This window comes from Taudactylus pleione, unplaced genomic scaffold (assembly GCF_031769625.1).
Source record: "Taudactylus pleione unplaced genomic scaffold, aTauple2 ptg000525l, whole genome shotgun sequence".
Taxonomy (NCBI): Eukaryota; Metazoa; Chordata; class Amphibia; order Anura; family Myobatrachidae; genus Taudactylus; species Taudactylus pleione.
Genome location: NW_028284927.1, coordinates 521,770 through 535,819, shown reverse-complemented (window position 1 = coordinate 535,819; position 14,050 = coordinate 521,770). Strand labels below are relative to the sequence as shown.

At 46.5% G+C, this 14,050-nt stretch overlaps 1 protein-coding gene across 1 annotated transcript in view; it reads left to right on the top strand.

Annotated features, from left to right (window-relative positions):
- The window catches only part of LOC148501218 (putative carboxypeptidase X1), a 237,032-nt gene that overhangs the window by 179,020 nt on the left and 43,962 nt on the right, over nt 1–14,050 (top strand). Inside the window, exons 3-4 of the mRNA XM_088450810.1 lie at nt 7,845–7,954; nt 9,741–9,880. Coding sequence (XP_088306936.1) covers nt 7,845–7,954; nt 9,741–9,880 — 250 coding nt within the window. The remainder of the gene's footprint in view (nt 1–7,844; nt 7,955–9,740; nt 9,881–14,050) is intronic.

Genomic DNA, 14,050 nt, shown 5'->3' with positions numbered 1-14,050 from the left:
ATGCTGGTGTCGGCATTCCAACCGCCGGACATGAATCCGGTGGTAAATCATACAGTTTCCTTGAGAACAGGTGGTTAAATCAAATTGACTGTGGTACTAATTAAGTCTCCTGTGGTCAAGCATGAAAACCTGGACTGTTAGGGTGCCTTAAGGACTGCGTTTGGAAGCCTCTGATCTAAACATTAAAAAAAATAGTTTTCCCGGTTGTTAGAATTTTTATTTAACATTTGTTCATTTTCTCTAATATTTATTCAGGATGAATATTATAAATAAAGAATATCATGTAATCAGATTCTAAATATAAATATAAGACAATTGGGTTTGAGTGCTCTCAGCTTCCCCAAGACAGGACTGTGGCATTTGATGTCAGTGGCAGGTCTACTGCCAGCACCCGAAGGAGAAGTGTTCCTGGGAATACAAGATCACCCTCCTGGTCCCCCTGTACATACTCAGCAGGGCACGGCGGGTCCTCCTCTGAGTATGTGGCCCAAGCACAGGGTGACCTCAAATAGCATTGTTGACAGTGAGAGGGTGACTAAGATTAGGTGTAAACAGGTCTGTCAGGTATATACAGGTCTGTCAGGTATATACAGGTCAGGTCAGGCATATACAGGTCAGGTCAGGCATATACAGGTCAGCAGTACATAGATCAGGTTTTGTATAAATAAGTCACGTTAAGTATAATGTTTGTAATAAATAGGTTCGGTATACACGGGGTTTAGTAACTATCCCAGTGGTCGAATCCCGATGGTAAGGGTTAGGTTTAGGGTTAGGCGTTGGGATTCTGACTGCCAAGATCTGGTACCAACTCATATAAACAGCAAGAAAATTGATATAGGAGCACGGACAACACTATAGCCTAGAGTAGACTATGGCCCTCATTCAGAGCCGGGCGCTCTGAGCAGAGCGCTCGCTCTGAATGAGGGCCGTCCTCCATAAAAATGGAGCGTCCTCCTGGACGCTCGTATAGCTGTGGGTCACCACCCACAGCACATACGAGCGTGCAGGATGATGGTCGCGATGGTCTTGACCATCGCCAGTGCGACCAGAAGCCTGTGGTCGGGGTTTTCGACCACAAGCCCTGGAGTGATTTTGGCTCTATCAGAGCCAAAATCACTCCCACTGACATCACTAGTGCCCCCGGCATGCCCCCGGCATGCCCACCAAAGGGGGCGTGCTGTCAATCAACATCGACAGCACGCCCCCTTTGATCAGACACAACGAGCGAAGGAAAGTCCTTCGCTCCTCGCGTCTGGCGCATGCGCAGTGCACACCATCGACCCACTTGCGAGCGGACACCCCCTTGCGAGTGGGTCTGAATGAGGCCCAATAAGCTCTCATGAGCAAGACCCTCCCTCCACCCTCTTGGTTCTCACTCTGCACAGGGGCAACACAGGATTTCTAGAGGGGGGGTTTCCAAATGTTTGATTTTAGTGCGAGTGCGGCCAATCCACGAAGAGGGCGTAATTATCACTTATAGTCTGGCTCATACAAAGTGTAAGTCACAATTACGACATATACAGGGCCAGCGATCACGGTAAGCCATTAGATGCGGCAGTAGGTCCATCCTGCCTGTGCTAAATGTTTTTATTTCGGATGTGGACACCATTCCAGAGCATTGGAGCAAGTCTGTGAGTCTAGGGTACGGGCAGAAGAACCTAGCACCACCATGGACATATACACTGAATAACGTTTGTTAAATAGTATTATTAATTAACCCTATAGATGGTCTATAGCAGTGCACCCCTAACAATAGCTGCAAGCTCCCTGTCTCCCTGACGAGTCTAGTAATCTCCCTGATTGCACCTTACCCCTATTATGTAGCTGTTATATATATAAAAAATAACCCAGCAGAGATATATACATTCAAATGAGATCATTAGTGTCATGTCCCTGCATAGGGTATATGGCACAATGGGAGAGATGTATGAAGCCCAGAAGCGGTATCAGCGCACGTTATGTGCGCTGATACCGCTTCTCCCCGATGTATGATCGGGGGTCTGGGCGGTAAATGACAGGGGCGCTATGCACCCCTGTCATTATCGGCGCTGCTATCTACATCTACCCCAGTGATCCCTATGGCTACATTTATTTTCTGTACAGTATCAGTGTGTTTTCATCAACAAGTAGATCTTACTAACTGCTTTGGGGCTCAATCACATTTGGATGTAAATAAGTATTATGACACGCCTCTCAGATGTAGCAGTACACGCCCCTCAGATGTATGACACACCCCTCAGATGTATGACACACCCCTCAGATGTAGCAGTACACGCCTCTCAGATGTAGAAGTACACGCCCATCACATTTATGACACACCCCTCAGATGTATGACACTCCCCTCAGATGTAGCAGTACACGCCCATCACGTGTATGACACGCCCCTCAGATGTAGTAGTACACGCCCATCACATGTATGACACGCCTCTCAGATGTAGTAGTACACGCCCATCACATGTATGACACGCCTCTCAGATGTAGCAGTACACGCCCCTCAGATGTAGCAGTACACGCCCATCACATGTATGACACGCCCCTCAGATGTAGTAGTACATGCCCATCACATGTATGACACGCCTCTCAGATGTAGCAGTACACGCCCACTTTACCGCCTCGCTCATTGGTGCTGCTTTCACAATCTCCCTGAAACGCTTTTTCAAAAGTAACCAGTATGCGCTAATGTAGCCGGGGATAACTGTGACCTGGTGAGTTGTGTACAGTCCTCATCACTTCAGAACCTGACAGCGCGTAGACAGCAATACAGCAGTGTGCGCAAATGTTAGAATTTCCTACACTAATCCGTTCATTCAGGGTACAGGCGGGAAGCTTGCCGAGCTGGCAGCAGGAAGGGAGGACCCCTCTATGCGCTCCTGCCGATTCGCCGTCACCATAACAAAAACTACGCTGAGCCGTCACACCCCCCCATACCTGCACATGGAGAAGGGATGATACCCAAAATCTGTAACTTTCTCTGCTGTAACCCAGATGGTAAATTGGTGATAACTTATTTTTTCCAAGACAATAGGAGAAAATGTTTCTCGCTGCTTCATAAATAGACCCCTAAGGGCATTAATTTACCAAGTTCTGTCACTGTCCCCCCTTCATTACAGACTCTATAATCTGGTCACATAACTGACTGATGGTAATAACTCAGGTGTCAGACAATAGGGAGATTTCTGAGCTGGGTTTGATGCTTCTCATGTTCCTGGCAAATGTCTGGAGAGAGTAATTCAAGCCGACGTCCTATGTGACCATATACAATATAACTATGTAATAATGTAACCATATGTAACTCTGTATACACTAATGTAGAAGAATCACCCATTGGACGAGAACTGATAAGATAAGGAGATACTTATGGGAGGCTCCAATGATGACTTAATGACATTATGATAGAGGAATGCCTGCGAGCTCCAGCTGGAGTTACCGTGTCCAACTCTGCAAACCTAAGGGAGGTCTAATCCTGATTTCCCAATTCCACGGCGGTGCCAAAACTCTGAATGTATAACACATGTCTCATGTCTCCTCCTAATAGGTGCCCTGTGTTTATTAACCTAACGTGTAATATTTCTTATTTATCCTGTGAATAGAAATAAACTGACGACTATTTTTTTTGTCAATTTCATGTTTTCCCATTTATCAGGTCCTACACAGTAAGAGCAAAAGCACCTCTCCCCCTCCCCCCCCCCCGCCCCTCCTTAGGTTTGTATGGGGGCTGCTAAAATGTGAAATTCACCAAAACACATTTTGGAGCGTGGCCCCGATATGGCGTTAGCCCATAGTGATACTATACAATATGATCAGCGTTCAGGTGTTCTGCGTATACCCACAGGGGCTGCCTGCATATGAGGCGTTCATGGGCAGCGACAGGGAGGTGGCATTGTGCAGGCGTGGGGGGTGGTCAAGCTTGTGGGCATGTGAAAAGAGATTCAAACACACGGCAATAACATTACACACGGCAATAACATTACACACGGCAAAAACATTACACACGGCAATAACATTGCACACGGCACAAAACCGTTGTGTGTGAAAGGGACTGATCCACAGGAAATTGACGGTTTTATTCTGCCCGGACAAAAATATTGTGTGTGAAAAGGACCATAGGACTGGTGGGATCAATGTCACTGTGTGTGGGGGTCTCAGTCCTTGCACATTTGGCGCACGGATGTAGCGGCATTTGCATAAAGTCGCAGACAGTGGACCGCCAGTAGTCGCAGCTGCTGCAGTTGAGCTTCCATCTCTGAATCAGTCCTAAATTCCATTTATCTGTTCTCCCCAGTGAGGATATTCCATGTATCACCGTCTACCTCTGAGGACCTGTTATATTGTGATAACTCTCTGAGATTCCGGTTATTGTCCATCCATTGTCTTGTCCTAGTTCTCAGGTGTATTGTACAGAATATCGAGTCCATCGCTCAGGTTGGTCTCATCTGCCAGCCAATCAAACTAAGAAAACAATCACTAATATTACTAACGACGTCAATGACAGCTGATGGCTGCCGGGGACATGTGCTGGGTGATTTCATTCCATGGCCAACAATCCACACCTCTCCTTTATATAAAGCGCTCTCATCACAAATATCACAGGATAACTAATTCTGATAGATGATCAGCGAAACGCGTCATTACATTATGATATAGGTCAACTATTTCCTGGTAAAAAGCTATTATACTAATGTTTTCTGAAAAATTATATTGAGAACAATTTTATACTTTTAATGGATTACCAATAGAGAAACCAGCACCAAGAGAACATTCTATCTTATTATTGGTGTCACCACATTTTATGTTCCTCATTCCCCTCCACCAATCATTCTTCCCATAGCAATGTATCTCATTCTTCCCATAGCAATGTATCTCATTCTTCTCATAGCAATGTATCTCATTCTTCCCATAGCAATGTCTCTCATTCTTCCCAAAGCAATGTCTCTCATTCTTCACATAGCAATGTCTCTCATTCTTCTCATAGCAATGTATCTCATTCTTCCCATAGCAATGTCTCTCATTCTTCTCATAGCAATGTATCTCATTCTTCCCATAGCAATGTCTCTCATTCTTCCCAAAGCAATGTCTCTCATTCTTCACATAGCAATGTCTCTCATTCTTCTCATAGCAATGTATCTCATTCTTCTCATAGCAATGTCTCTCATTCTTCCCATAGCAATGTCTCTCATTCTTCACATAGCAATGTCTCTCATTCTTCCCATAGCAATGTCTCTCATTCTTCTCATAGCAATGTATCTCATTCTTCTCAAAGCAATGTATCTCATTCCTCCCATAGCAATGTCTCTCATTCTTCCCATAGCAATGTATCTCATTCCTCTCATAGCAATGTCTCTCATTCCTCCCATAGCAATGTCTCTCATTCTTCCCATAGCAATGTCTCTCATTCTTCCCATAGCAATGTCTCTCATTCTTCCCATAGCAATGTCTCTCATTCTTCTCATAGCAATATTTCTCATAGCAATGTCTCTCATTCCTCCCATAGCAATGTCTCTCATTCTTCCCATAGCAATGTCTCTCATTCTTCCCATAGCAATGTCTCTCATTCTTCCCATAGCAATGTATCTCATTCTTCTCATAGCAATGTCTCTCATTCTTCCCATAGCAATGTCTCTCATTCTTCTCATAGCAATGTCTCTCATTCTTCCCATAGCAATGTATCTCATTCTTCCCATAGCAATGTCTCTCATTCCTCCCATAGTAATGTCTCTCATTCTTCCCATAGCAATGTCTCTCATTCTTCTCATAGCAATGTCTCTCATTCTTCCCATAGCAATGTATCTCATTCTTCCCATAGCAATGTCTCTCATTCTTCCCATAGCAATGTCTCTCATTCTTCCCATAGCAATGTCTCTCATTCTTCCCATAGCAATGTCTCTCATTCTTCCCATAGCAATGTCTCTCATTCTTCCCATACCAATGTCTCTTATTCTTCCCATAGCAATGTCTGTCATTCTTCTCATAGCAATGTCTCTCATTCTTCTCATAGCAATGTCTCTCATTCTTCTCAAAGCTATGTATCTCATTCTTCCCATAGCAATGTCTCTCATTCTTCTCATAGCAATGTCTCTCATTCTTCCCATAGCAATGTCTCTCATTCTTCCCATAGCAATGTCTCTCATTCTTCCCATAGCAATGTCTCTTATTCTTCTCATAGCAATGTCTCTCATTCTTCCCATAGCAATGTCTCTCATTCTTCTCATAGCAATGTCTCTCATTCTTCCCATAGCAATGTCTCTCATTCCTCCCATAGCAATGTCTCTCATTCTTCCCATAGCAATGTCTCTCATTCCTCCCATAGCAATGTCTCTCATTCCGCCCATAGCAATGTATCTCATTCCGCCCATAGCAATGTCTCTCATTCCTCCCATAGCAATGTCTCTCATTCCTCCCATAGCAATGTATCTCATTCTTCCCATAGCAATGTCTCTCATTCTTCCCATAGCAATGTCTCTCATTCTTCTCATAGCAATGTCTCTCATTCTTCCCATAGCAATGTCTCTCATTCTTCCCATAGCAATGTCTCTCATTCTTCCCATAGCAATGTCTCTCATTCTTCCCATAGCATTGTCTCTCATTCCGCCCATAGCAATGTCTCTTATTCTTCCCATAGCAATGTCTCTCATTCTTCTCATAGCAATGTCTCTCATTCTTCTCATAGCAATGTCTCTTATTCTTCTCATAGCAATGTCTCTCATTCTTCTCATAGCTATGTATCTCATTCTTCTCATAGCAATGTCTCTCATTCTTCCCATAGCAATGTCTCTCATTCTTCCCATAGCAATGTCTCTCATTCTTCTCATAGCAATGTCTCTCATTCTTCTCATAGCAATGTCTCTCATTCTTCCCATAGCAATGTCTCTCATTCTTCCCATAGCATAGCAATGTATCTCATTTCTCCCATAGCAATGTCTCTCATTCTTCCCATAGCAATGTATCTCATTCTTCCCATAGCAATGTCTCTCATTCTTCCCATAGCAATGTCTCTCATTCTTCTCATAGCAATGTCTCTCATTCTTCCCATAGCAATGTCTCTCATTCTTCCCATAGCAATGTCTCTCATTCTTCTCATAGCAATGTCTCTCATTCTTCCCAGAGCAATGTCTCTCATTCTTCTCATAGCAATGTATCTCATTCTTCTCATAGCAATGTCTCTCATTCTTCCCATAGCAATGTATCTCATTCATCTCATAACAATGTCTCTCATTCTTCTCATAGCAATGTCTCTCATTCTTCTCATAACAATGTCTCTCATTCTTCTCATAGCAATGTCTCTCATTCTTCTCATAGCAATGTATCATCAATCATTCTTCCCATAGCAATGTCTCTCATTCTTGTCATAGCAATGTATCATCAATCATTCTCCCATAGCAATGTATCTCATTCTTGTCATAGCAATGTCTCTCATTCTTCCCATAGCAATGTCTCTCATTTTTCCCATAGCAATGTCTCTCATTCTTCCCATAGCAATGTATCTCATTCCTCCCATAGCAATGTCTCTCATTCTTCCCATAGCAATGTATCTCATTCTTCCCATAGCAATATCTCTCATTCATCCCATAGCAATGTCTCTCATTCTTCTCATAGCAATGTCTCTCATTCTTCCCATAGCAATGTCTCTCATTCTTCCCATAGCAATGTATCTCATTCTTCCCATAGCAATGTATCTCATTCTTCTCATAGCAATGTATCTCATTCCTCCTATAGCAATGTACAGTATCTAGTTGGTCAGATGAGCAGAATGTTCTGTGGTTGTGGTGTGACGATTGTTGCGTCCGAGTGACCCTGTGACCTCAGGTCAGGGGTTTTCATGCTCAATCTTTCTGCATTCCTTGTAGTGTGTCCTCCGCTGGGCCTGGAGTCTCTGAGGGTGTCTGACCAGCAGCTGAGGGCTTCCAGCATTAAACGATATGGTCTGGGCTCCCACCGAGGACGTCTCAATATACAGGTGGGACAGACACACTGACAATGCTGAGTTTTACACTCACAGTACAGACCTGTCCTCAGATACCGTCTCCTTTCCTCTCTTCTGTTGCTGGAAATATACTGAAAATAGACCAATTACTCCTCACTGGAAGGAAAATGTGACCCTGTTAAGCTTCTCATTCTCTGAACTTTTCTCTGAAATTTTCATGTCTCAGCTGAATATTTATTTTCACTCATTCTGAGACTCTGTGTGTTTGGCAGAGTGAGGGCTCTTAGCCTCAGTAGCTGGCATCGGGCACCGAGTCTGTACTTTGTTGTATAAATACTCACTATAACTGATGCCACACATTCATTTTATTATATTATAACACATTGCTCCATAGTAAATGATATGTTGAAGGCACTTCTTTATTATTCTTATGCTTAGTTTATATCCCGAAAAAGAAAATTTTTATCTCACATCAGTACGGTACATGTGACTGTCTCACATCGGTACGGTGCATGTGACTGTCTCACATCAGTACGGTACATGTGACTGTCTCACATCGGTACGGTGCATGTGACTGTCTCACATCGGTACGGTGCATGTGACTGTCTCACATCGGTACGGTGCATGGGATTGTCTCACATCCAGGGCCATCTCTTCCATTGGGCTTGTTGGGCAGTTGCCCAAGGGCCCGAAGCTTCTAGGGGCCCGCCAACCTGCCCCCCTGCAGCCACGGCCAGTTGGTAAATTTGTGATATTTTTTTAAACCGGACGCCGGTGCACTATATTCTAATCTAACCTCCCCCATCCCATCCTCCCCCCAGTGACGAGTACTCACCTCAGTCCCAGTTTCACTTCATCCGCCAGCTTCAGACAGAGTCTCTCTGCATGTGTGGGAGGTCTGATGGGCATGCAGGAGGTTGTAATTTTATTGACCATTTAAATTTTTTCCCGTGAATGGGTGGGTAGGGGCCCCAGTGCATTGCTTTACCCAGGGCCCACACTGCTGTTAAGACAGCCCTGCTCACATCGGTATGGTACATGTGACTGTCTCACATCGGTACGGTGCATGTGACTGTCTCACATCGGTACGGTGCATGTGACTGTCTCACATCGGTACGGTGCATGTGACTGTCTCACATCGGTACGGTGCATGTGACTGTCTCACATCGGTACGGTACATGTGACTGTCTCACATCGGTACGGTACATGTGACTGTCTCACATCGGTACGGTACATGTGACTGTCTCACATCGGTACGGTACATGTGACTGTCTCATATCGGTACGGTACATGTGACTGTCTCACATCGGTACGGTACATGTGACTGTCTCACATCGGTACGGTACATGTGACTGACTCACATCGGTACGGTGCATGTGACTGACTCACATCGGTATGGTGCATGTGACTGTCTCACATCAGCACGGTGCATGTGACTGTCTCACATCGGCACGGTGCATGTGACTGTCTCACATTGGTGCATGTAACTGTCTCACATCGGCACTGTACATGAGATTGTCACATCGGTACAGTACAGGTGACTGTCTCACATTGGTGCATGTGACTGTCTCACATCGGCACTGTACATGATATTTTCACATCGGTACTGTACATGTGACTGTCTCACATTGGTACGGTACATGTGACTGTCTCCAATTCGATATCTTTGCATGTGGTACAACATAATACAGTAGAACACAGTAGGGTATAATATAATAGGTTACAACACATGAAAGCCCCAGGTGTAGGCATAAAAGTCACCTACAGTACTGAGCTGGAATTATAGTAACGACTTCTCATCTCCTTCTGAATCGCTCAGTCCGGGATCTATGACGACGATTTTTATGACGGCGCCTGGTGTGCCGGGGAGAAGAACAAGAACCAGTGGTTTGAGGTGGACGCCAGAAGACTCACTCGCTTCACCGGCATCATCACCCAGGGCAAGAACTCAATATGGACGTAAGTACGGACACTCCAGCCGGAGATTACAGAGATGGGAAACAAAATGAATGTTCTGTGCAATGATAAGTAGGAGCTGACTGGTTGCTATGGGTAACTTCTCCACTTTCAGGACCTCATTCAGAGTCGGTCGTTGCGGCCGCACGGTCGTACGCCACTGATGTTCGCTAAACTGTGCATGCGTAAAGTTCGCAATGCGTGTGCGCAAGCTAGCTGCTACGATCTGAAATATCTCTCTCCTTGAACACAGCCAGGTCGGTAGTTTGAGTGACAGATTGCGGCGTTTGTGGGTGGTAACAGGGGAAGGTGCTTAAAAACGGGGGAGTGGAGATCCGAATGCAGACGCGCCTAATTATGCGAACGGCGTTTTATGGGAGTGCATACGGTTTATGGGAGTGCATAATTAACTAAGTAGTTTCATAGCACACGTGACATGGGAGGTTTGTACATTGACATGATCGTAGTGCTTAAGAGAGGATATGGTCAACCTTAAGCTCTACGACCAGTTCCGATGGTTCCCGATGGTCTCGATTAATCCTTATATGCCCAGAGATGACGTGTAATGCGTACGAGATGGGGGCGTTTTTTTTGTCTTACGGCCACATCCTCCCCTTGATCGGCCAGCTAACGATCACATCTTAACGACGCAACTTGCGAGTGCATCATTTGCATATCCGGCCCCTTTTCCCTTACCTGCAACGACCGACTCTGAATGAGGTCCTCAGTCTTTAGAAGGTCTGACACATCTCCAGCTATAGCTCAGCAATGTAACAATGGCTCTCCACTGAAGGCGTCGCAGCGCACAGGCGGTTATAGGGGCTAAGGGCCTGATTCAGAGCCGCTCGTAAGCGGCCGCTCGTTCATTCCGAGCGATGTTAGCCCAACTGCGCATGCGTACGGATCGTTATACGCATGCGCTAACCAGTCAGTGCGGCCGAAATTCATGTGCTCGCAAAATAGCGAATGCCTGCTATTTTGAGTGACAGAAAGAGGCGTATGTGGGTGGTAACAGGGGAAGGTGCTTGAAAATGGGGAGTGGAAATCAGAACGCAGGCGTGCTTAAAGGTCCAAACGGGTGTTTTATGGGTGTGCATATTTAAAACAGCAGCGTCATGGACCACGTCACTGGGTTATTTTATAGTCAGAACTGCTCGCAAAATTGTGGTAGCAAACACCAACCCCAAGAATAGCGAGCAGTTCATACGCTTGTCGATGTACTCGATTAATCTAATAAATAGCGGACATGACGTAGGATGCGAGCGACCAGGGGGCGTATTTTTCCAAAAAACGAACGCAAGTTTTGTTCGCTCGTTCAGACATAGAGGCGTGAACAGACCGCAAACAGCGAACGGTTCATTTGAATAGCCACCCCTTGTTTTAGAACGAGCGACCGCAAATAGCGAGTGGCTCTGAATGAGGGCCTAAATACAAGAAGTGATAATTGCATCTGTTGTATTTGTTGACCATATAGGGGGCGTGTTGCTTCCTAAATGGTGGCGACACTTCTGGGTTTTACTCGCCACCCCTTATCACCTCCACACATACTACAGCCGCTGTGCCACCATACACTAATGCTACAGCCGCTGTGCCATCATACACTAATGCTACAGCCCCTGTGCCACCATACACTTATGTTACAGCCACTGTGCCATCATACACTAATGCTACAGCCGCTGTGCCATCATACACTAATGCTACAGCCGCTGTGCCACCATACTCTAATGCTACAGCTGCTGTGCCACCATACACTAATGCTGCAGCCACTGTGCCACCATACCCTAATGCTACAGCCGCTGTGCCACCATACGCTAATGCTACAGCCGCTGTGCCACAATACACTAATGCTACAGCCGCTGTGCCATCATACACTAATGCTACAGCCCCTGTGCCACCATACACTAATGTTACAGCCACTGTGCCATCATACACTAATGCTACAGCCGCTGTGCCACCATACGCTAATGGTACAGCCGCTGTGCCACCATACCCTAATGCTACAGCCTCTGTGCCACCATACCCTAATGCTACAGCCGCTGTGCCACCATACTCTAATGCTACAGCCGCTGTGCCACCATACCCTAATGCTACAGCCGCTGTGCCACCATACACTAATGCTGCAGCTGCTGTGCCACCATACACTAATGCTGCAGCTGCTGTGCCACCATACCCTAATGCTACAGCCGCTGTGCCACCAAACGCTAATGCTACAGCCACTGTGCCACCATACACTAATGCTACAGCCGCTGTGCCACCATACCCTAATGCTACAGCCGCTGTGCCACCATACGCTAATGCTACAGCCGCTGTGCCACCATACCCTAATGCTACAGCCGCTGTGCCACCATACACTAATACTACAGCCGCTGTGCCACCCTACCCTAATGCTACAGCCGCTGTGCCACCATACGCTAATGCTACAGCCGCTGTGCCACCATACGCTAATGCTACAGCCGTTGTGCCACCAGACACTAATAATACAGCCGCTGTGCCACCATACACTAATGCTACAGCCGCTGTGCCACCATACACTAATGCTACAGCCGCTGTGCCACCATACCCTAATGCTACAGGCCCTGTGCCACCATACCCTAATGCTACAGCCGCTGTGCCACCATACGCTAATGCTACAGCCGCTGTGCCACCATACCATAATGCTAAAGCCGCTGTGCCACCATACGCTAATGCTACAGCCGCTGTGCCACCAGACACTAATAATACAGCCGCTGTGCCACCATACACTAATGCTACAGCCGCTGTGCCACCAGACACTAATAATACAGCCGCTGTGCCACCATACACTAATGCTACAGCCGCTGTGCCACCATACACTAATAATACAGCCGCTGTGCCACCATACCCTAATGCTACAGGCACTGTGCCACCATAACCTAATGCTACAGCCGCTGTGCCACCATACGCTAATGCTACAGCCACTGTGCCACCATACCCTAATGCTACAGCCCCTGTGCCACCATACGCTAATGATACAGCCGCTGTGCCACAATACGTTAATGCTACAGCCGCTGTGCCCCGATACGGTATTGCTACAGTCGCTGTGCCCCAATACGCTAATGCTACAGCCGCTGTGCCCCAATACGCTAATGCTACAGCCGCTGTGCCACCATATCCTAATGCTACAACCGCTGTGCTACCATACGCTAATAATACAGCCGCTGTGCTATCATACACTAATGCTACAGGCACTGTGCCACCATACACTAATGCTACAGCCGCTGTGCCCCAATACGCTAATGCTACAGCCGCTGTGCCCCAATACGCTAATGCTACATCCGCTGTGCCCCAGTACGCTAATGCTACAGCCGCTGTGCCCCAATACGCTAATGCTACAGCCGCTGTGCCCCAATACGCTAATGCTACAGCCGCTGTGCCCCAATACGCTAATGCTACAGCCACCTGGAAATGTACTGAGGAGGCCACCGGTGGCCGCACAGATCCTTGCAGATGCGTACATACGCACAGCGCTGGTCGCAGATCCTTTGATAATATTCCACCTGAAAACCCCTTGGTTGCGCAGGGTGGTCAGGGGAACTGTGTATAAGATTGCCGTAACATGCTGAGACACACCCCAAATACAGCCGCGGCGCCTCTGCGTTTTTGCTGTCGCTCCCTGTAACTGCCCCCAAAGGATCCCTGAATGTCAATCACTTTGCAAAGAAATCCTCACTGTGAGCGGCATTGCCAAGGTATTATTGTGCGTTTGTAGAGCGACCGTGACGGATGTGCAATCAGCCAATAATCACTCAACTGCATAAATATTGGAATTGCGTTCACATCTAAATCAGTCATTGTCTGCCCGATCTTCTCATAATTAAATAATTTAAAGTTTACCGAACACCCCTGCACCACCGTGCGAAGGTTACTGAGTGCCCCTGCAACACTGCACAAAGATTACTGAGTGTCCCTGCAACACTGCACAAAGATTACTGAGTGCCCCTGCAACACTGCACAAAGATTAGCGAGTGACCCTGCAACACCGCACAAAGATTACTGAGTGCCCCTGCAACACCGCACAAAGGTTACTGAGTGCCCCTGCAACACCGCACAAAGGTTACTGAGTGCCCCTGCAACACCGAACAAAGGTTATTGAGTGCCCCTGCAACACCGAACAAAGGTTATTGAGTGCCACTGCAACACCGCACAAAGGTTACT